General features: G+C 38.4%; 2 protein-coding genes across 2 annotated transcripts; both read right to left on the bottom strand.

Annotated features, from left to right (window-relative positions):
• Positions 1 to 285: 285 nt before the first annotated feature.
• On the bottom strand, positions 286 to 4,473 carry LOC139734458 (microfibril-associated glycoprotein 4-like). The gene is made up of 4 exons (XM_071645245.1): positions 4,302 to 4,473; positions 2,877 to 3,025; positions 1,688 to 1,955; positions 286 to 545 (listed from the first exon to the last, which is right to left on the bottom strand). Exons 1-4 carry the CDS (start codon positions 4,471 to 4,473, stop codon positions 286 to 288), a joined length of 849 nt encoding a protein of 282 aa, XP_071501346.1.
• A 10,976-nt stretch (positions 4,474 to 15,449) lies between these two features.
• On the bottom strand, positions 15,450 to 20,408 carry LOC139734448 (ficolin-1-like). Its single transcript, XM_071645236.1, has 5 exons — positions 20,252 to 20,408; positions 19,488 to 19,636; positions 17,421 to 17,608; positions 16,311 to 16,390; positions 15,450 to 15,712 (listed from the first exon to the last, which is right to left on the bottom strand). Exons 1-5 carry the CDS (start codon positions 20,406 to 20,408, stop codon positions 15,450 to 15,452), a joined length of 837 nt encoding a protein of 278 aa, XP_071501337.1.
• Between the last annotated feature and the right edge of the window lie 2,227 nt (positions 20,409 to 22,635).

Below are 22,635 nucleotides of genomic sequence, written 5' to 3'. Positions count from 1 at the left end.
AGCCGAGTCTTTAAAGTCCATCTAGAAATTGAAATTGAACTTGAAATTTGAATTGAAATGCCAGACAATGAATTCTAAAGAATGTAATATACACATGGGTTATTAGTCTGCTTATTTACATCTTTGGTTCAATCATTGAAAAAAAAATGCTGCTGGCAAAACCAGTGAGATGCCGATTTAAGGCAATAAATAATCACTTCACGTTCAATCTAGTCCAAGTCCACTGATTGATAGTTATGCCCTGGTATCACGGCAATGGGTGTGTGGTCGAGTCTGTACACCCCATTAAAACGGCGGAGGAAGCGGTCTGATCTTCATCTCTACGAACTTGAGGGAGTAGCTGTACCCCTTCCAGGGATTCCAGACCACGCCCTTGGCGTATTCGCCCGTGGCTCCATGGAGGTACTTCCCATTGAGGTTCGCCGTGTGACAGCTGGTGTACCACCACGCCCCTGTGTACTCCAAGGCGCAGTTGCCGCTCCAGCGATCGCGGTCTCGGTCGAACGTCGAGAAGGGCATACCGCTATGAGGGCTGAGGCCGTCACCTAGGTAACGGGACGCAAGCGAGGGGGGGGGGGTGGGGAGGAAGATGAGGAAAGAAGATGTAAAAAGAGAGAAAAAGCCAAAGATGAACAAAAAATTATGGATATCCATTGATTGATTCTATTTTTTTACATACACAATGCGTACACTTTTCACATTGGACTGCTCACTATAAACGCAATAAGAAATTTTTCTGTAGAATTATCATGTTTGAAATTTCATGCAATTGCCGTGGTTACATTAGGGTTTTTTTTTCATCATTGTTACTTCCTTGATCTGCATGGCGCCAGGCACACAATGCATTTGACCTTTCTCATTTCTCGAGTGATTGCTCTACATAAATAAGCAAGCATTAATTTCTTTTGTCTTTTTGCCTTTTTAATTTTAACAACATTCTGTAGTCATAAGTGCAGTGCAGGACATCACGCATTTGCTGAGAAATTAATATTGATTATGATAAATTCTATTATGAATTATAATAGTTTTATAATTTTATTATTATTCTTATTTTTTTTTAATACCAGCAGTCTTTAAATCATTGAAGTGGCTGCCATAGACTACCAAATGAAAACAAAAGAGAAACAACATCACATAAACAAGTTTTGACCACAAGTCGTATTGCAGCAAAAGCACGAATCGATCGAACCAATGAGAAGGGCCTCTCCCCTTGCTGCATGATAATAGGTCCGTTCACACACAAAGGAAAAAGTGAGATTTACAAATCAATTTTCTTATCGCGATCAACATTTCGAAATTTTTTCCTGTGTTGACAGAAAAATCTCACTAATTTTCGCGATCCTAATTGCGATCCAACTCGCACTATTAGTGCGATTTTTCAGAAAAATCGCGATTATTTTGCCAAGCGTCGTGTGTGTGAGCCCGATCGAGATTCGGAAATCGGTATTTTAATCCCATCGTTCGTAGCGCGTGAACGTCAACATTATTGGGACCGCGGGGTCAGTCTTCGGTCATGCAAGTTTCGCGCATGCTCAATTTGGCCACAGCTTTCCTTGCTGTGAAGTGCGATTTTTCCCTGTGTATGAACGGTCGAAAAAAAAAAATCGAAATTTGGATCGCGATTGTGATTTTGATTTTTGTTGTATGTGAACGGGCCTAATGTTGCACCAAGTTCAGTTAGACTAACCTGCGCTGGATCCCGGTTCGTATCGCTGCACGGTCAGCGTGTAGTTGCTGGCCGCGTCGGAGACAGAGAAGAACTGGTAGTGGGCGTAGACCTCTTGGAACTGAAAGTCTTGGAGTTCGACCCGGACCTCCGTGGGTCCCTGGTGGGTCAGCAGGTGGATCCACTCTAGGCCCAGCCAGAACTCCCCGTCCAGGAATCCGAACCCCTTCACGTAGTCATCCCAGCCGCGGAAGAAATTCAGGTTGCCGTTGTATCTCCGCTGGATCACCTGCCATTGCACAAAGGGGTTGGGATGGAATGGTGGAAGAGCGAAATTTAGCACAATCTTCTCAGTTCATTTCTTGAAACAGTGTTCTCACAGCAACAACGGAAACAAGTCGATTTCTTGTCATGCCAGTGTATTTTTTTTATTTCATGGTTCTGAAACAATGTTTGTGGTTGTTGAAGATATATCATGTTGTGCCCTGGAATGAAATTGATATAAAAATCTTTAACTTTTTAGCATGTAGGAATATTTTGATATGTAAATCACATCAGACTGAAATAGTTACGTTCAAAGGTAAATGAAAATTTGCTTCTACATAAACACTCCATGCAAAAATAAATATGTCAACACTATACTTTGGAGGATTTTTCTTGGTCCACAAACTTTCATCTACGAATCAATGTAACCTCGTAACTTTCTTGATACAAGCAGATTCTATAGATGCAGGAAAACTTGATATCTTTCTCTTCTTTCAAATCGAAATTCTTCTCATAACACTCCAAATTCTCAGCCATATTAGTTGTGGTACCCGTGTGGGACTTTTTAGCCTTGCAGCTGCGGTTGCTGCCCAATTTTGTGGTCTCCAAAACAATGGCGCCCTCTATAGCTGTCATACCGCGATATTTGACATCAAACATGACAGTGAAAGATCTTACATACCATACTACGTAATCGTGATACTCCGCGATTAAAGAAAGTAACTTCCATTAAAGAAAGTAATAGTTCCTGTAAGGTTCAATAATTGATGTTTCTAAGTTCAAATTTACATGCATTATCATTGCCACTGAAGAAAGTGAGATTTACATTTACATAAATCAAACAAACAAACAAACATATTGTTTTACTGTGGAAAAACGAAACAAATTTGAATTTGAATTTGAATTTGAATTTGAATTTGAACCTCTTCAGCTGACATCGACTTACGGTCCACCCTCCGCCGTCTCTCTGTTGGTCGCAGTACACTTCCCGCTTGCTGCAGCTCTCCAGGTCCGACACGTAGATGCTGTACACGCCGTCCCTTCCGCCGCCGAACTCGCGGATGTCCAGACAGTTTTTGGCCAGCGGGACTGGGGCTACATGGTGTAGTACAAGAAAGAAATACGGTCATACATGACGACTGAGAGTGCTGGTGATAATCTGTAAAACGAGGAATTTTCGCGTGCACTTTAATTTCGCGAATTTCGCGAGCGCCAAGATTCGCGAAATTAAAATGCACGCGAAAGTCCTTGTTTACACTATATGCATTGAACGCCAGTGGCACTTCGCGAATATTTCATGCCACGAAAAAAGGCTGTCGGTTCCAATTCGCGAAAAATATCATGCCGCGAATATATCATGTTTTACAGTAATACTATGTTGACAGTAACGCTCTTCTTTTGATGAGTTGACATGATTATGTAATCGTCTACCGAGAAATAAATCAGTTGATCTGTGTTTTACTCAAGCAGAATCTTTTACATGCTACATCTTTTTTTTTAATCTTCAATAAGTTCTTGATGCTAATACTCCACTGAAAACTGAGCACAGTTTTCTTTTTATCTCAGTTACCACCATACTTGTTTACTTCCTTTGTTTTTTTGTTATCAGTGTATTTACATGTATTTTACACAATATTTTGTTATCAATGAATTGAATGGCTTGTACATGATTTACTTCACTGAAATAGGACACTAATCAAATAAACATACAGACAGGCAGACAGACAGACATCATAGCTCAGATTAACATGACTGTATATTCTTCTTGACTGAGATTACGTTGATTATGATTAGTTTAAATCCATAACTAAATATTCGTGCCTTTTTTGTTTTAATTAGTTATCATCAGGTTTAGAATGATCCGTAGAAACGGAAAAGATAAAAAAGAGACAAATGTCCTGACTTGATATTATGATAGCGCTCTCTCTCTTTAGAATAACAAATGCAGCACACAGAGAAGTATAAATCAAGCCAATTTTCATGCTTACAGAGTGTAGCAATGTCATGTGATACTTGGTAATTTATGAGATGTTGCTCTGTCAATGCTGCGGCATACTCGTTGCTCAAACTAAATGGTATGCTGAAGACATTGTCAGCTTTCGTTTTAAAGCAATATGAACGTGCAATTTGAGATGCTGGTAACGTATAGTGAAGAAAAGAATGCTACTATTTTAATGACGAAATGATAATAATGACGAAGTAATACGAATTAAATCATACACAATGACCATGATGACTGACACTCGGAAGAAGAAGAAGAAGGAGGAGGAGGAGGAGGAGGAGGAGGAGGAGGAGGAGAAGAAGAAGAAGAAGAAGAAGAAGAAGAAGAAGAAGAAGAAGAAAAAGAAGAAGAAAACTTTAATACAGTTACCTGCGCTTCCTCCATATCCAACACTGCCGCGACAGCAGGAGTCTCTCTTACGGGACGGTGGCCTCGTTCCCCACCCGAACCGCCCGGCTCCTCGACCTCCGCCGACGTCTCCTCTCCACTGTGCGGCGGTTCCGTTCAGAGTCACGAGTAGTACTGTAACGAGGATCGACATTGGTAGTACGCTTGTCATTGTTTTTCAGTTTCTTTGGTGAACGATCGCTGAAAGTTCTCTCTGTAAGACAAATAAATCACCCAATTCTCTCCTCACAGTACACATGAAAACGCGAGAAGGCACACCAAACTTGAAACTCTCGCATGCTTTTAACCAAAACGATGTTGTGGAAAGTTTCTTAGCCTGTTCCCATGCACGTGAACAGTACCTCGTGTGTTGCGGGATATTTTTTCATGACTCACTGTAAAAGGGGATATTCTAATTTGCCTCTTAAAAAACGCGACAGTCCTCTACAATAGGCTTAATGCTATTACATACGCCTGCAAGGTAGATGAACAATTTTTGATAATTGATATCCATATCCGGGAAAATTTGCAGGTGTCACATAATACTTATCACAACGTTAATTTCTTCCATTTTCTCTGTGTTCCGCAGCGTTAAAGCCAGTTAAGTACGCATTGTATGCTCGCGTCAGAAATGAGACCGCTGCTTCACGTTTAAGTTCAGTTTTGCGAAATAAATATAGCAGCGAACTAACAAGCTTGGAGAAGTTTAGTCAAATATCTAAGATTCCATATGTTTTTTTTTATCCCTAGCACGAAACGATCATTTCAGTTGCAACGAAATTTTTTGCAAAGGAGTTGGGGGATACTTACGGATGTACTGCCTAAAAATTTTATAATTGCTTTTGAAAAAAAAAAGATGAAAAACATAAATCATGATTTGCAAATTAGCATGATTACAAACCTTAAGAGCCATTCCCCATAAAAGTGAAGTACTCTTCAACATGTTATTTCTGCGATTCATTTTCTTTATTTCTTAGAAATGAAATGACCTTACCAATACTTACTTGTAAGTCACTAGAAATCATGACAGACGATGACGTCATCAACGCCTCGTTCTCTCTCAGTGAACTGGAGGAGACATCGCCGCGACTCGTGTGACACGAAAGACCAAAAGAACGGCTTGCGATCTCACCAAGAAGGCGACTCCATTTTTCTTCTTCCGAGATGTCTGCAAAGAAGGTGTCAACCTTTTTTTTTTCCCCGGAAGTCGCGGACACGTCGTCGTCGCTACGTCTTCTCAGTTGCGGAGACATCTCCACATTGTCGCCGGTGGGTCGCTGTGAGTCTCCGCAAGGTTGCTGAGACGTCGCTGAGACATCTCGGAGAAAAACTATAATTAGTCTCATATGCAACTTATGAATAAAAAATCTCAACAACAACAACAACAAAAAATGAGCATGTTCAATTTTCAAGCGACCCCCAGAAATCCGGCCATAGGCTTCAGGAGACATCACCGCAACCAACGAGACGTGAGAAGCCACTAGGGCCCCATTTCATTAATAAAAAAAAAAAGTTGCCTTGATGTCAACTCTTGGCTGAAATGGCGGTTGCCATGGTAACAACAAGAATCCAGCTTCCTGAATGGCTGTTCCTACGGGAAGTTGCTATTCTAGCAAGAGTTGCTATCCTAACATCTTTTATGAAATGGGGCCCAGGTTGCCACCTAATCTCCAAGCCAATAATACCCACTTTTGCGACTGACATGTTTGTTTGTTTTTTATGAAAACACGCGAACTTCAAAATCTTCTATTTTATCTGTATTTTGAAAACATATTTTATCATTTTATCTTATTGACAGTAATACACTTCCGGATATTTCAAATTGTTCCATTGTTTAATTCATATTTTACTCATTACTTAAAAAATTGTAAAAAAGAGAAACACTCTGATATAATGCTGTACCATAAAGAAATCCCCAGACAAACTGCCGTGTCCAAGAATTACGCATTATTCTTCATGAGTGTGCATGTTAACATGAGTACGCAGACATTGTCATCACCGGGAGAAATTATTTGTAAGTCATCAGCAGAACTTTGATAATGTACTAATATAAAATTACAGAGACATTGTACAAAATTGGACAAATTAAGATCATACATTTGAAGGGAAAACCCTTGCTTTCTGCGTTCTATTTTGTTGTTTGGAGGTGATATGTTTAGAGTAATAAACCACGGTGATCAATCTAAATCTCTATTGCTAAATTATTGTGGAGCTCTCATTTCACCAGTTTTTATCCCGTTAGCGCAGTAGGAAGATGATGTATCGAGTTACCTTCGATTGTCTCTTTATATACTTGAGTCGATTTTTTTTTCTGGCATCGAAATTCAGAGCAGCGCAGTCTTAAAAACTTGCGGATATCCGAGAATATTTTTGGGGAGGAAATGAATCTAGGAAATCTGTGGGCTTGTGCGAGTTTTCAAGAGGGGAAATAAATGACGCTAATATGACGACCTTTCTTCACCAAAAAAGTGTGTGTGTGTGGGGGGGGGGGGAACTGCCTACTTGTTCCTCATATAAGTTTGTGTTCGCTAACATCTGAAACTGAAAATTAATGACAATTTAGGCAATGGCAGCGATAACAATTGCGCCTAATTTCAATGCCAGATGTGACCTCCAAATTCAAGATTCAAGATTCAAGATTTAAAGTTATTTTCATCTCCATCAAATAAACAGAGAAATTACATGCAATGTACAAGCAGCTCATATTTGTAATAATTGCAAAATTACATGATTTTGGTAACAAAGTACACATGAAAAGCACACACTTTGTTTTTTGTTCCTATTATCGAGGAAGAAATCAAAGAAATTGTTCGCAAACTAAATAACAAGAAAAGTACAGGTGATGACGGAATTTCAGTTTTTCTTTTAAAAAATATAATAACTGAAATAATTACTCCCCTTACTTATATTTTCAATCAATCTTTGTTAACTGGAAAAGTTCCTGAAAAGATGAAAATTGCTAGAGTCGTTCCAATATTCAAAAAGGGTGCTAAAGAATCGGTTAGCAATTACCGTCCAATATCTCTTTTAACTTCAATTTCAAAAATTTTGGAGAAACTTGTTCACAAACGAACTCTTAGATTCCTTATCAATTGCAATAATTCTTTCAAATTTTCAGTTTGGATTCAGAAAACAGCATAGCACAATCCACGCTTTGCTAGCTTTCATTGATAAAAGTAGCCCATGCTTTAGATGAAGCTTCCCATACCATCGGTGTCTTTCTCGACTTCTCAAAAGCGTTTGATACTATAGACCATGATATTTTGCTTTATAAGTTAAGCCATTACGGCATTCGTGGGACAGCTCTAGATTGGTTTAAAGACTACCTTACTAATAGAAAGCAATATGTTTCTCTAAACGGTCATGAGTCTCTCTTGAAAACAACTTCTTGTGGTGTCCCCCAGGGTTCCCTACTTGGCCCATTATTATTTATTTTGTACATAAATGACCTCCAAAATTCGTCTCAGATTCTTTCTTTCATATGCTTTGCTGATGACACAAATTTATTTCTTTCACATCGTAACTCTAACACGCTTATACATATGTTAAACAATGAACTGAAACTTGTTCAGTCCTGGATCCAGGCAAATAAGTTATCACTAAATATTGATAAGACTCATTACATGCTGTTCAGCAATTCTCTGCAATCTGTTTCTGATTATGTTAAGATCAATGGTATCAATTTAAACCAGGTAGATAGTATTAAGTTTCTAGGACTTTACATTGATAGTGATCTATCCTGGAAAACCCATATTAACTATTTAAGTAAAATTTTGTCCAGAAACATAGGAATTTTGAATAAGCTGAAATATTTTTTCCCCATACATATATTACAAATTATATACTCAACAATGATTTCCCCTTACCTCAACTATGGAATTCTTGCATGGGGTAATTCGTCCAGATTTTTGCTTGATTCGCTTTTCCTCCTCCAAAAACGCGCTATCAGAATTATCAATAACGCTGGATATCTATCTCATACAAATGAATTTTTTCACAAGAATAAAATTTTGAAATTGCCTGACTTGTTTGATTACAACCTAGGTATTTTCATGTATAAATACTCCACGAATGATCTTCCTGATGTTTTTCTTCACATGTTCAAAAGAAACTACTCAGTTCACAATTATCCCACCCGCCAACGGGACGCTTATCACCTTCCACGTACTCGAACAATTTTCGCGATGAAAACAATTATGTATGCGGGACCGAAATACTGGAACGATCTCCCCTCTGAACTCACAGGTTGTTTATCACTATCATCCTTTAAATGCAAATTAAGACAGTATTTATTGAATAATTACATTAATTCAGCTCACTGAAATCTGTTTTGTGATGCACAGGACTATCCCGCTGTACCGTACTCCAGGGTTGTTGTTATGTTAAAACCAGCTATTTGTGCCCTCAAATTCTGTCACTGTGTCTATGACCTATTGCATTTTCTTCCTTCTCTGACATTTGGGGCGAGGTAACAGCTGGTATTTTAATTTCTTCTGCACTGTAACTGGTTGTTGAATGTCTTCTTTTTTTCGGGGGGGGGGGGGATTTGCAGGTGCATGTGTTCCCTCCTTAATACACGCAATGTATAAATCTTTAATATTTTTTAACCGTATTATTGTTATCATATATTGAGTCATATTGTTATTATCGCCAGAACGACAATGGTTCATCCGCCTACAGCATGTGGCTTATCCGACCCCAAATCTGTATTAGAGAAGAATTTGCTATATAACTGTATAAATGTACTTTTTTTTTTCTCTATGTTTTGGTCAATGTTGTACCCGTGCTCCCCATCTTAATCTTTAACTCGATTTTAACTGGGACCTACGCTCAACAAGCTCGCTTTTAAGTAGGTTCCTTCATATTTCTTTAGCATCCATTCACAGATTCAAAACGTCATAGATCGACCACTATATGTTTTATATATTTGCAATATTTTATGCATGTCTCCAGCTTGATATCATGTACTTCATTTGATTTTGTTATATTTGATGTATTTTTTCATCGAGAAATATGAAAATAAATCGAAATCGAAATCGAAATCGAAAAAAAAAATCGAAAATGAGTAACAAATGAAGAAAGCAAATAAAACTGGCAGCATATCGAAATTTTGCGACGATGTCATTTCTGGCGCTTGACTGCAATGTCCTTATAGAATGATACGCTGTATTATAGTCAATCCGGCGTTAAATGTCAATCATAATAATGGCCTTCCAGAGAAACAATATTCCACATTATTGTGTGTGTGTATGCATTTTTCCCTTTATGGTTGGTTTACTTATATGTGGGTGTGTGGGGGAGGGAGGGGTGTATTTTATAGAACTGAAAACTTAAACAAGAGCGTTAACAATGCAAAGGTCATTAATACATAGATTGAGAGAGAGAGAGAGAGAGAGAGAGAGAGAGAGAGAGAGAGAGAGAGATAAAGAAAGGGAGGCGGATAGAGAGAAATATATCTGGAAAATGAGAGAGAAATGAAAGAGAGACTTTGTAACCTGCTAATTGTTTAGATATCTTGCGTGTGTCTCCCCTCTGAAGTGACAAAGTCATTATTGAATCTTCATCTTATTTCGGCCATCTCCCCTTGTCTCGGGGACCAGAGGGAATGTTCACCACTCACTCCCTCCCCTCCCCCCTTTCTGTCCGGGAAGTTATTCATTTGCGCCTTTAGTGGAGGAGTCTCTCCAGTCAATGCCAATGCCAATTAACTTCACAGTACTCTTCTAATCATGCGACTATTGTACGGGTTATTGCAAGACAAACGAACGAATTGGATGATAGGCAAAGGCATCTTTGCACGCGTCCCTATATCCCCATCTCAGACATGATTTGTTTCATTTTATAGTTTAAGGCAACGGCTTCTTTTTTATAATATTGTGCCTCGAAAGTCTTTGACCTTCCATTAAATGTATGAATTATGAGTTATATGTTTCCGATCAGTTCAAATCTATAATGCAGCTTCCTTCTTTTATCGAGGAAGCAAACGACCTGAGGGCTTCTCCGTGTCCTTTTTGCCTCATTGGCCCGAATTCACGAAAGTGGTACAAATGACACAATAGTTTAAACCATGGACAAAAACAGCGGAGCGCCAAGTGTCGCATGGAATATTTCATTACGAAATCAGTAATTTCGTCCGTGAAATGATTATTTTGTAACGAAATATCAACAATTTTTAATTAAATGAACATTTCGTCGACGACATGATAATTTCGTAAACGAAACGGTCATTTTGTCGAAGAAATGACTGATTTCGTAACGAAATATTCCGTCCAACACTTGGCGCTCCATGATTTTTGTCCATGGTTTAAACCATGGTTTCATTTGTACCACCTTCGGGAATTCGGGCCCTGGCGTCTCCTGGGTTTTCTTTTTCCTCTTGCATATATCCCTCATGATTGTATACATTTTTGTTATTCGTGTTAATACCATCAAATTGACCACCATCATTATCATTAAAGAAGTAGTTAAAGTATCATTATTACCGTTTGCAGTTCATTATCCCGGAAAAAGGAATACGGTTCGCTATTCCGAAGGTTCGTTAATCCAAAATTGAAATAAGGTTCGGTATTCCGAAGGTTCTTTGATGCGAAAATGGCATAAAGTTTGTTATTTCGAAGCTTCCTTAATCCAAAATATCATTAATGAATGAGGTCCCACTATTTCAATTTTAGGATTAACGAACCTTATTTCATTTCCGCATATTACCCATAATTATGGTGGGCACGTTTATGGTTGTTATCAATATCTTTATTACTATGATAGTTGCTAGTGAAGTTTTACATTAATGTCACCTTCCACGTCCCTAAACTTACAAAGACTTATCCTCTAAAGAAATAAAGGGGGAGAATGTAGTGTCATTTTATGCCTACTTCGGATAAGCATCCATTTACACATTGATTATACTGGATCCAGGTAAAACCTATGGACAGTCGATTTAGAATGCATATATGCCGTCGGGAAAAGGTTAATAAAGAATAAAACAAAGCGATCATGAAACAGTCCATAATTTGTTGTATAAATTTGTAACCATTACAAGTACACACCTCTGTCAAGATATATAAGATACATTATGCACATAATATACATGCTAAAAGTTATCTACTATGCAGATCTACATTTTTTGTTTGTTTGATAGATACTTTATTTTCTGCAAATCAATATACATAAGTTACATAATCATGAAGATGCAGGAAATATACAAAGTAAATTCAACGCAGAGTCGTTTGACTTGCATAAACCACGATACATATAAGTACATAATCATGAACATGTAGGAAATATATAAAATAAATTTAACACAGTCTTTTGACTTGCATAAACAACGATATGAAAGAAATATAATATACAATATGCATGTCTATGCAGCAGTGATAAGAATAATATTTATAGTTAAGAAACGATTATGCAGAGGGCCGCCATTATAAGCATTGCTTGAAAAGATGGCCGGCCCGAGGAAAAGATAAGGACGTACTAGATTCGTAACAATATAAATTCTGCTGCGAAGGTAGCAGGGGAAAATAAACTCTAGTGTGTGATGGTGGTGGTGGTGGTGAATGTGTGTGCAGGTGCTTGAAGGTGCACGGCAGATAGCCTGGAATTTAGAATAATAAAATTGGTTTACTGAAAGAGGGGACGATATGCGTTGTTGCTATCGGGAGACCAACATCAGTTGTATAATTTGTTTGTTTTTAGTTCATATTTGAAGTATACTGTAATAAAATGTACTTCTTTAAGTTTGCTTTAAATGAAAACAAGGAGGCACACACATTGAAATTATGCTTACGCCTCCACTCATGAAATTGAGTTACTGGGAAAAGAAGGAATAGAAGAAGAAGATGATGAAGAGCACACATGCATGACTTGTCCCACCCCTAGTAGACGAAAAAAAAAAAGTCATTGCTTCAAATTGTCTTCACAACCCTGCAGATTGATCTGTCAGCAACAGACCCGATTACCGTATAACTCCGGAACGTATTTTCTTTTCCTTCCTTCTTTCTTTTTTCCTTTCTTTCCTGGGCCCTGGATAATTTCAAGGCATGATTCATCTTCCTCCTAGAGTTCGTTCTTCTAAAATTAGTCCAACTTTGGAACCACTATACGAGCCAGCGTCGCGATTCCTCTCAAAAAAGTCAAGACGGAGGATGTTCAAAGGGGTAAACAAGCCCGAAGGATTACGTAAAATTAACGTTTCCTCGACGTCCCACGATGACTTGGAAGCCCTCAACTCTCATACTTTCTCTATAGTACATGTACATACTCGCTTGGAACGTTCGTGTTTGCCAATGAAGATTTCATGTGACCCCCTAACAACTGTTCTAAAATGAAAGTATAGAATTTCAATGAAAATCCTCATAGCCCTATCTCCTTCCGACACGGCTGAAGTTGTAATCACCGTGAGAGGAAGATCAGTCGTTTTGCAAAACCGTCTGCTCAATAAAGTAGCTATTATTAAATCCAATGTAGCATGAGCAATGGTCTCTTCGAAGGAAATTGTCTTGAAACACTTCTACTGGAAATCTCCGTGTTGGAAAGCGTAGATTTTCTCTTGCAACTGCTTTCTGGTTGCTATTGGTTTTGATTTCACCCACGTCGATATTCGTCGTTTAAACAAAATTTCGATGATTTTTTTTAGTAAAGTTGCAGGCCGTATATTCAAAGACTTCTTTGTTGTTGATAATTTGTCAAAGCTTTAATAGAAATCAGCTCTTGATTTTTTTCAGGATCAGTTTGTTAGCAATGATCAAGTCTTCATGGGTTTGCACCCATTACATTTCTGCTCTGTTACGAGTGAAAGCACAGTTGCACGTATCATTTTGCTAATGCTATTTTATATCTCCAACACAGGTGAAATTACAACCAAAATGATACAAAGTGGTTCTTGTCAATTGTTTATTTTATGACCAAGTAGAGCGTACGGAAATGCATAGGTTAAAGGATGAACATGTACATGAATGATTTGCACGTAAATAGCTGGCTAATCTACAGTCTTACAGGCCTACAATTATATAGAAAAAACACTCGATTAGATCGGGAAGGAAAAAGCACAATAACAACAGAGTGATGTTGTACAATAAGGTTGGGTTATTTATATAATTCAAGAAGATTTCACAAACATTTACATCCTCCCCATCTCCCCCTCTCTCTTTTCTGTGGATTTTCACTTTCATGACAGTTTTCTAGGAAATGCAATATGCCATCTCTTTATTATTGAAAACCAAGGTATCACTGAAGAATGCTTTCGCAAAGAGGACGGCTTGTCAAAATATTCACTCACTTTGGACTGAAAAAATAATGTCACACTATTAATTGACGAGAAACCAACTTATTCAGACAATGTCAGAGTGGGAGTCTAAACTGGGTCCAAGTTGGCATCCACGAGACGAATTGAATTAAATCATTAAAGTAAAGTAATTATGTAAAATTCATCAGAACTGCACCTGAAGTAAGGCGAGTTTCTCATGTTTCTCGAAACAGTGATATGAGTAGTAACAACATTGTATGCACATTGGATAATGCGAAGATATCACCGCTTCACAGTTCTCTCATTGACCATGTTGACTTGCGCAGAAATCTTCACTATCTCTTCTTTTTTTTTTAATTTGACGTGGAATCGAAAAGAACTTGAACCCTTCCTTCAAATTAATGTCTATAATATGGAGAAAAGAAATGTGTAGGACCATCGACAAATAACAGCATGATTTAATAATTTTCATGTTTACTAATCAGTGAATGATTTGTGAGTCAATAACATCATCTTTCATGCTACATATGCATTGACTCACATTCTTTTCTGGTAACAATAGTAACGTCACATGAATATAATAATCATCATAATGTCACAGATTATTAACTACAGAAAAAAAGACTTGCTGTATATAGGCAACAACCACGGATATTCAAATCACTGAACAGTTATTATACTAAATAGAAAACAAATTTCTTAAGGCTCTGAAAGTTCCGAAAAGGGCACAATCACCCTTATTCCACACCATAAGCTGTGATGTAGTCAATTATATGTGTCAACCAAGATTATCTCTTGTATTTTTGTACTCTTTTAATGATAAAAAATGGATGCACCAGTGACATTTCACGAGTAAAATGTGAATATGCAAACCTATCGATTGCAACTGATTAACAAATTGCCCTTCATCGACGTAAATAAGCACTGAACACTAAACACTGATCAATCCAGTGCTTATTTAAGTCAATGTGTTTAAGGGCATTTGTAGGGCAATTTGTTAATCAGTTGCAAGAAAAACAACTCAACGGAAGCCTTTCATGAATTTGAAACCTATCGATGGGTCACCATTGGTCTTCCCTACCTTCGGTTTACAGTCTCTATTAACCTCATTGCGAAGAGTTTCCCTTAAAAGTTTTCAGTGGTAATTATCCCTCAGAATGTGGGTAACAAAGAGGCATCTCTGTAATCTAGTCTGTATTGTCTTCAACATTTTCTTGCAAGAGACTTTGTATTATGTGTACAAAGCTATAGAGTTTTCTATGCCGGTTGACACTTTAACCACATAAAGGGTTAAGACATCGCTTTATCATCAGTCACAAAGCATTTTACAGGAAGAAAATATCTTAGGTAATTGTGATGTAATTAATTGAAGCCCCCAAATTACGAAATATTCAATTACATCCTGTTTAGTATATGTAAGGACTTCGATAGCTGTACCCGATTTTACATGGTATTTGTACAACTTTAGATAAAAATTGCTGGTAGACATGGTAGATAAGAATGAAAGTGATAATTAGATTGATATTAACCCCCGTCGAAGAGGGGCTGATTTTGCTATAACACGCATTTCCCCTACACACTTGCGCGAGTTAATCAAAATATGCGGATACTTGCGTGACTGGGATTACTGTTTTAAAACATATTCCTAAATGGTCATGTATATTACATAATGATTCTTCTTATCAACGACTTTATTGTGTGGAAGTTTCAATTGCGGTGTGTATCTATCTTTTTTTTAATCCGGCTACGACACTCAAGCGACGAACGCTGAGGACCTGGTCTGCCTCTTCATTACGTAACATTGAATACAAATGAGATAACTAAATCACTAAATATCGTCTTTGGAAAGTACTTTCTGTTCATAGACATAATCAAAGCCATGGGCTCCTTTATACCAGAGGTCGGATCTTCATCTCGACGTAGGGGTAATAAACTCTCCTCCCGTGCTGTCCCCAGGCAACTCCAGCGGGCCGCCTTCCGGCGCCAGTACCCATGAAGCGGTAAGCCATGTTCAGGTTGGAATCAAAGCAGTTGTTGCCGCGGTACCACCAGCCGCCGCCGTGTTGACGCGCGCAGTTCGTCGCGGGCACGCGGTCGTTGTCGCGGTCAAACGTTGAAAAGGGCGCATTGCTGTGTTGCTGTAGCCCGTTACCTACAACACGATCATAGGATGAAAAATAAAAACCTAAATCAATTGCCATGCTGGTTTCAATCATTCTAATGTGTTATAAACATATCAAAATAAAATGAAGCTTATCCAAACATGGTTAGAAGCCTTGAGTGTTAAATACATTTAGTCATGGGTTTAAGGCGTGGTATACCAGAATAAAATAGGCGGTGAGTCGGTAGCGCGTCTGCCTCCGACCCAAGGCGACCCGGGTTCGAACCCGAGTCTGGACTGAGCAATGTTGTGTGTAATCATACCGTCCCCTCTAGCAAGAGGCAAAACACTCTGTCCCTCAGATGGGATATAAAATGGAGGTCCCGTGTGTGAGAGGGTCACAGCTCATGTACGTAAAAGATCCCGCTTCATTCATTCATCGCAAAGAGCAGGATGGTCCTGCCTCACATCAAACACCGGATCCCATGGAAGACCAGCTTAGCATAGCTGAATATGGGCTATCCAGCTATCTTCTCAGATGGAAACCAAACAAACAAACAAACAAACGTTTTCATAGATTAACGGCTATATTATGCACGCATTTGCTCGTGACTCGAGCTGGAAGTTTCAGACTGACATTTCAACTTACCTCCATTTGAATTTGGGTCCATCTCAGTCACTTTCATGGTGTAATTCTGATTTTCATCACTCAGAGTAAATGTCCAGTACCTGAAAACCAACAACACACACCAATGATAATGAGGGAATTTTAAGGAAAGCATCCTGTTAATACAGTATAGTCTACAATGTTCCGCATATGTCTCATAAAATTTTTAAAATTGTTAAATATTTTATTTTTGGTTATCATCAATCATGCAAACCTGATGTTTTGTGTATGATGTTATGTAGTTTTATTGGAGCAGAGGCAAACCAGCCGTCATAGTAATTTTTATAAAGTTTTGATTGTTTTGACAAATGTGGAATATGTTCTTATCTTGCATGATATATATCGGATAATGCTCAACTTATTGATTTGCGTAATTATGATATTTTCCCACTCAATTCTATCACACGTGCATATGCTTTACTCTGTAACCGTCTGAATGTTTGAATTTGTATGTATATATTTTATGTAATATTATATGCAATTTAGCCCTCGGGCTACGAGATGTGATATGAATAAATAAACCTTTCAATTCAAAAATAATATAATTTCTAAAAGCGTGTAAGAGGAAACAAATGTCTTGTGCCAAATTGAGACCTCTGACATTTTCAACCAAGATGTATTTACAACAAATAGTTATGAAAAGTTCTTAATTTATAATTATGTACATTTACAGTGCATTGTTTGTTTTCTCACCTTGCTTTTATGCTTTTCTCCGTTTGGTTCATGTTTGTAAGCGAAAGTTTATAAACGAATAACGTTGCGATTGTGCAGCTGGAAGTATGTGATTGAGTTGATGGGGGCGTTTTCCTTGTTTGGGGGTTGGTATTGGATGTGCACTTGATTGTTTGCTTAGCTTGTTTATTCTTAACAGAAATAAGCTTTCTCCATAACCAATGATATTTATGTTCCTTTCTGGTGTCCGAATAAACTCTCGCACAGACAGACAAGTCAGAACGAACAAAGACTGACAATTTTCACGACCTACCTCTAATGACACACTGCGAGTAGACCTACATTTTTCTTCTTCTGTTTTCCTATTACATCCATGTCAGAAAATAAACCTGCAACCTTCTGATGTCAGGCTTGACTTACTTTGTGAAGGTCTCGGTCCACTGGGAGTCCCTCAGTTCGATCCTCAGCTCGTGTCGCCGCTGCATGGAGATGCGGTAGATCCAGTCCAGCCCAAGGAAGAACTCCCCCTGCAGGTTGCCGAACCCCTTGACGTAATCGTTCCAGGGCCTGTTGAAGTTCTCCCTCCCTCCCCATCGTCGTTGGATGACCTGGAACAGTTGTAGGAGCCCAGTCAAGATAATTCAATTCAAATTAATTTGAACATACTTTATCTCAATCAATCAAAACAATAAGTAAAACATTGTGTGACGTCTGTACATTTATGGATTCATGTTGTTGAACAAGTTGCAACAAGCACAAGTCAAAAAAGTATAATACCAGTTAGTAATTTAAATCATATGTAGAGATATCATATAACGAAAAACAATGCACAAATTGCGATTGCAACAAGTAATGAATCAAGTGGCGGAAAAGAATGATCCACTAAAAAGCTGTGCTTGTACGACGTGGAAATATAGACATAGTGAAAGTGTAACATGTGTAAAGCAAAAACAAGAAAAAGAAAATGAACATGAATGGTTACCCAGTAATCTCACTGAATCATATTTGTAAGTAATAAAGTTGTGTCAATAATTTTCTTCAATAAGACCAAATATCCAGAAGAGCAGTAAAGAAGCTTACACTGGTGTATGATCATCGATGATGATTTCTCAACTTGAATAACTAGGCTCAGCACACACTGACAGTTGACTGAGAAATGTATGATTATGTCGTATCTAACAAATTTGTGACCAGGCGTATCTCATAAATCAGTTTTTGTTTTGACAAGTGTTATGCGTTTGACACAAGTTTGACAAGTGGCAATGGCTTTGAAATTACTTTTGACCCTCCACCCAAACTTATGATTACAACGACCACGATGGTAGTCAGTATAAGACAAAGCGATTTTGGCAATGCCAATTAAGTTTATAACGACATTAATGACGGCGGTTGACATGATGTTGACAATGACGACAACTGGAATAAAGACTGTCATGATAATGATGCTAATGACCAGCGAGGTGTGTATGTGGGTGTGTGTACGTGAGATAGATAGGGGGATCTCCCTAGTAATGACAATGGTAATGGTGATAAGGATAATGCCACTTGTGATGGGTGATAGGAATGATGATGATGATGATGATGATGATGATGATGATGTCGATGAAGAAGATGATGATGATGATGTTGATGAAGATGATGATGATGTTGTTGATGATGATGTTGTTGTTGATGATGATGATGATGATGATAAGGACGAGGATGTACAATGACGTAATAATGCTGATGATGACGAAGATGACAACAGTCAGCATGCTGACAATGGAAACGTTTTGTGGCTGTTTAGTTTGATGGCCATTATGCTAACCTGTAAAGATATGCATTGCAAGATTTCACTCAACACCACACTACCACAGCAGCTACGTGACCACTCTGTCGGTCGTTTTGAAACTCTTTGATACCCAAAGCATCATCGCCACTGGTCATGATTAATCACCATAGTACAGTACAAAACATCGCTACCGACATCTCGCTCCTTACGGTCCCCGTGGCCATTTCCTCCGAAAGTTCATCTCATGAATAAACCTCGTTGCGTAAAAGTGCTATTTCAAAACGACGTGATCTGTTAGAAAACTACTGGCTGTCCGACACTCACATAAGGCAGTCGGGCACGATTTCTTGTCTCGAAGAAATTTACTTACAAACGCACACACACACACACACACACACACAACACACACACACAAATGTGTGACAGTTATGGTATTGATTGAAAATTGTAAGATATTATATTGGTGAGGATGACGATGAGCATGGTTACACTGAAGTGTATGCTGGGGACTGTAGTCTTCATGGTAAGGGATCGGTGACTGTGTTGACGAATCTGTTTGTAGGAATGAACGTCCTGTTGTTTTTTTTGTGTTTGTTTGTTTGTTTTTAAGACTCAGTTTCCGAGTGATTATCTGACTATAGACATAATTTATTCAGATAATCATAAACATGGTCATTTCTGTTCTCTCTGGGGTAAAAGGTGAAAGGTCAACTCACCGTCCATCCTCCCCCATCCTGCTGCTGCTCGCAGTAGACGTCCTTCCGGCCGCACTTGTCGATGTCCGACACGAAGATGGTGTAGACCGCGTCACGCCCTCCTCCGAACTCCCGGACGTCGTAGCAGGTCTTCGGCAAGGGAAGAGGCGCTTTTGTAATGATAAGAATCATAGCAAAACATAAACTTGCTAATCCAGCAAAGAATGATGATGGTAAGTCAGCAATTAAGAATGCAGAAGGTCAGGTGTCGCCGCATTTCATGGAAAGAACTTTTATAAACTCTCCTGCCATCAATGTTTCAAGATCTGTCACTACATGACATTAAAAGTAAGAACAAAATTCATATCAACAACCATAACAAAAATATGACAAATTCTTTCTAGCGAATGCTAAAGCTATGGATACATTTTTTCCTACAGAGACATGGACTCATGTATAAATATGCGATTGACCCTGATGAATGAATTGGCCACGATTTTACAACCAGACGAAAATTTGAATACCTATATATACACTTAAATATGCACTGTCTTTTCAGTCACGTGTTTAGTACATTCACCATATTTAAATCTAACATCTAAAATTATGCATTTGGTGGCATTGCAGAGCCTTTTCTTGTAGATACAACATCAAAGCAAGAACAAAGTCCTAGCAACAACAACAACAACGATAAGAAATTCTGTTCTTGCCACTTTGTTTCTTGTTTGATTGTTGTTGATGTTGTGTTCGGTATGGTTATTTGTTTCACAACTGCATGAACTCACTTGTTCCACTGATCCCACCGAATCCGCTGATACCGCAGCACGGGTCGTCATCGAGGGACTCCACCAGCCTGTTGCCGAGTGGCCACAACCCGTCGCACCCCGCCGCCAGTAGCATTAACAGGAACAGTGCTCGGGCAGTCTGAGGACGTACCACCATCTTGTTTGTTGTTTTGGTAAGCAAACAGAAGCAATTTGGCAGGTTGGAAGACGTAATGATACTCTTCTTGGTACTTGTTCTATCAGTAGTTTCCAAAAGACTCTACAAAATTAGTATTCACTTAACTTTCAGTGACGCAACGTTCTGCGAGATCCTTTTGACTGCGGGTATGCTCGAATACGCATGCACAGCTTTCCTTTTAGCTCCCTCCGTTTCTTTTTCTCTCTCTATTTTTTTTTTCTGTTTGAGTTAAAAGGGTAAAATTGCTGTTGATTATAAGAATGACATGAGCGAAACACGAATGGGTGGAAGGAGCAAATCAAAGTGCCGTCTATCATTAACCGCTCTGCCTAAGTTTGTGCCCGTGGTAAATAATGGGATCTTCTACAATGTGTCTAGTCCGGGATACTGTTTGGGCCTGGGAGAATCGCTGCACTTCTTCAGAGCTGTCGCGCCGTTATAATAGGAACTAATCAATCTACTACCTGCTCGTAATTATTCTGATGTCATCACTTGTCTGGGTATAATATATTTTCCCCCGGGCCAAAACAATGAGCGCCGTTCTAATTAGTATTGATGAGTTACACTTCACACATGTCACAATTCGCGTTGCGGTTTGATTTCAGGTCATTGTCCTCGCGGAGTTTGTTGAAGTTCGTTTTTGTTTCAAAGAAGGACAAAGAAAAAATTTGAAAAGAATTCTGATTCATATATGAGATTATGTTGAAGAAAATCAAATCAATCAATCAATCAAACACACAAACAAACAAACAAACAAACAAACAAACAAACAAACAAACAAACAAACAAACAAGCAAACAAAGCAAATCTCTAAAGTACTCTCTCAGAGCATGTCAGCATATTCTTGTGCAAAGAAAGTTAGAAGTCAGAGAGAGAAAGAGAGAGAGGGGGGGGGGGTACAGGTAACTGTCAGATGCTCACAAACACTTAATATCGTGTGGATTAGCGCCCCCTTTTGGTTCCTTCTTGTCGCATTCGCAGGACGGGGAAGGTCTTTTTCGCTACGATGCTCACATAATTATGCTGCACATGCAAATATTTCGCGGTGTTTCATCTTTGCGAATTTCGCGAGTCGGTTGCTACTTACGATTTTATCTTGCGAAAATTTTATTTCCGATCTCGACATATACGTGAGGTGCAAGTGTATTTTGCCAGTTTACTGTTGTACTCCACAATTGCGAATTTAACCACTAGCGATAATTATTGTCAAGAAGTTGCGACTCCCGAAAATATCAGACCAGCTAAACAATAGCGTTTTAATATCTGTTAAAATGAATGTGCGCACGCATTTCTCTCTCTCTCTCTTTCTAAACCTCTCAGTTCACTCATGCAGTCCGTATGTGTTCTCAATGGAGAGACTAGTAAAGGGAAATGAGAAAGTACCGACAACGAATCCCCTCCAAAATACTATTGTCTTGTAGAACGGGTGAGCTTGGATTTGAAAAAAGTGTGTTTGTGTGTGTGTGTGTATGTGTATGTGTATGTGTGTGTGTATGTGTATGTGTATGCGTGTGCATGTATGTGTTTGTGTGTAATAATTGCTTTGTTTGAATGATGCAAAGTTAACATTAGTAGATTTTTTTTCTTTTGATTTTAAAAGAGTGAATAAGCGTATCCCGGTTTAAAAGAATACCAACAACGATAACATTATTTCATCATAGAGAAAATCCTTTTATAGTTATGAAAAAGATGATAAAGATTGTAGTAATGTCAATGATACTAATGTTACCACGGATTGGTGACAAGGATTTATATAATGCTGTAATAATTATGAATAAAAATTCAAATAGTTAAGAAATTGGGCAAGAAAGCAGGAAAAAAAAAGAGACTTCGAACGAAACTTAAGTTCGTGTAACAGATATCAAGCCAATCTGTAAGGTGTAATAGAGTACAATGAATCTGTCTGAATTAATTAAAATCAAGTTGATGTAAACAAGCAGGTAAAATCAGCTCAAATGACAAAATAAAGCAAAAAACAACCCTGCATCAACACAATCATTGTCATCATCGTTGTAGTCATCATCGTCGCCATCCTCCTCCTCATCATCACCGTCATCATCATCATCATCATCATCATCGTCATCATCACCATTATCATCATCGTCGTCATCATTATCGTCATTATCATCATCATCGTCGTCGTCATCATCACCATCATCATCATAAATAATCATCACCATGATATTCATCTTTATCATCATCATCA

The sequence above is a fragment of the Diadema antillarum genome, unplaced genomic scaffold (genome assembly GCF_040938485.1).
Source record: "Diadema antillarum isolate AM-2024a unplaced genomic scaffold, OU_Dant_1.0 scf00000026, whole genome shotgun sequence".
NCBI classification, from domain to species: Eukaryota; Metazoa; Echinodermata; class Echinoidea; order Diadematoida; family Diadematidae; genus Diadema; species Diadema antillarum.
This window is presented reverse-complemented; position numbering and strand designations above follow the sequence as displayed.

What these genes read in the sequence shown, in the direction of transcription:
- LOC139734458 (XM_071645245.1), bottom strand. Translation starts at nt 4,473, where the DNA reads ATGTCGATCCTCGTTACAGTACTACTCGTGACTCTGAACGGAACCGCC. An exon ending in TGGATATGGAGGAAGCGCAG is followed by an intron (nt 3,026 to 4,301) that starts GTAACTGTATTA and finishes TACACCATGTAG; the next exon opens with CCCCAGTCCCGCTGGCCAAA. An exon ending in GAGACGGCGGAGGGTGGACC is followed by an intron (nt 1,956 to 2,876) that starts GTAAGTCGATGT and finishes GTGCAATGGCAG; the next exon opens with GTGATCCAGCGGAGATACAA.
- LOC139734448 (XM_071645236.1), bottom strand. Translation starts at nt 20,408, where the DNA reads ATGGTGGTACGTCCTCAGACTGCCCGAGCACTGTTCCTGTTAATGCTA. An exon ending in CGGTGGGATCAGTGGAACAA is followed by an intron (nt 19,637 to 20,251) that starts GTGAGTTCATGC and finishes TCATTACAAAAG; the next exon opens with CGCCTCTTCCCTTGCCGAAG. An exon ending in GGACCCAAATTCAAATGGAG is followed by an intron (nt 15,713 to 16,310) that starts GTAAGTTGAAAT and finishes ATCGTGTTGTAG; the next exon opens with GTAACGGGCTACAGCAACAC.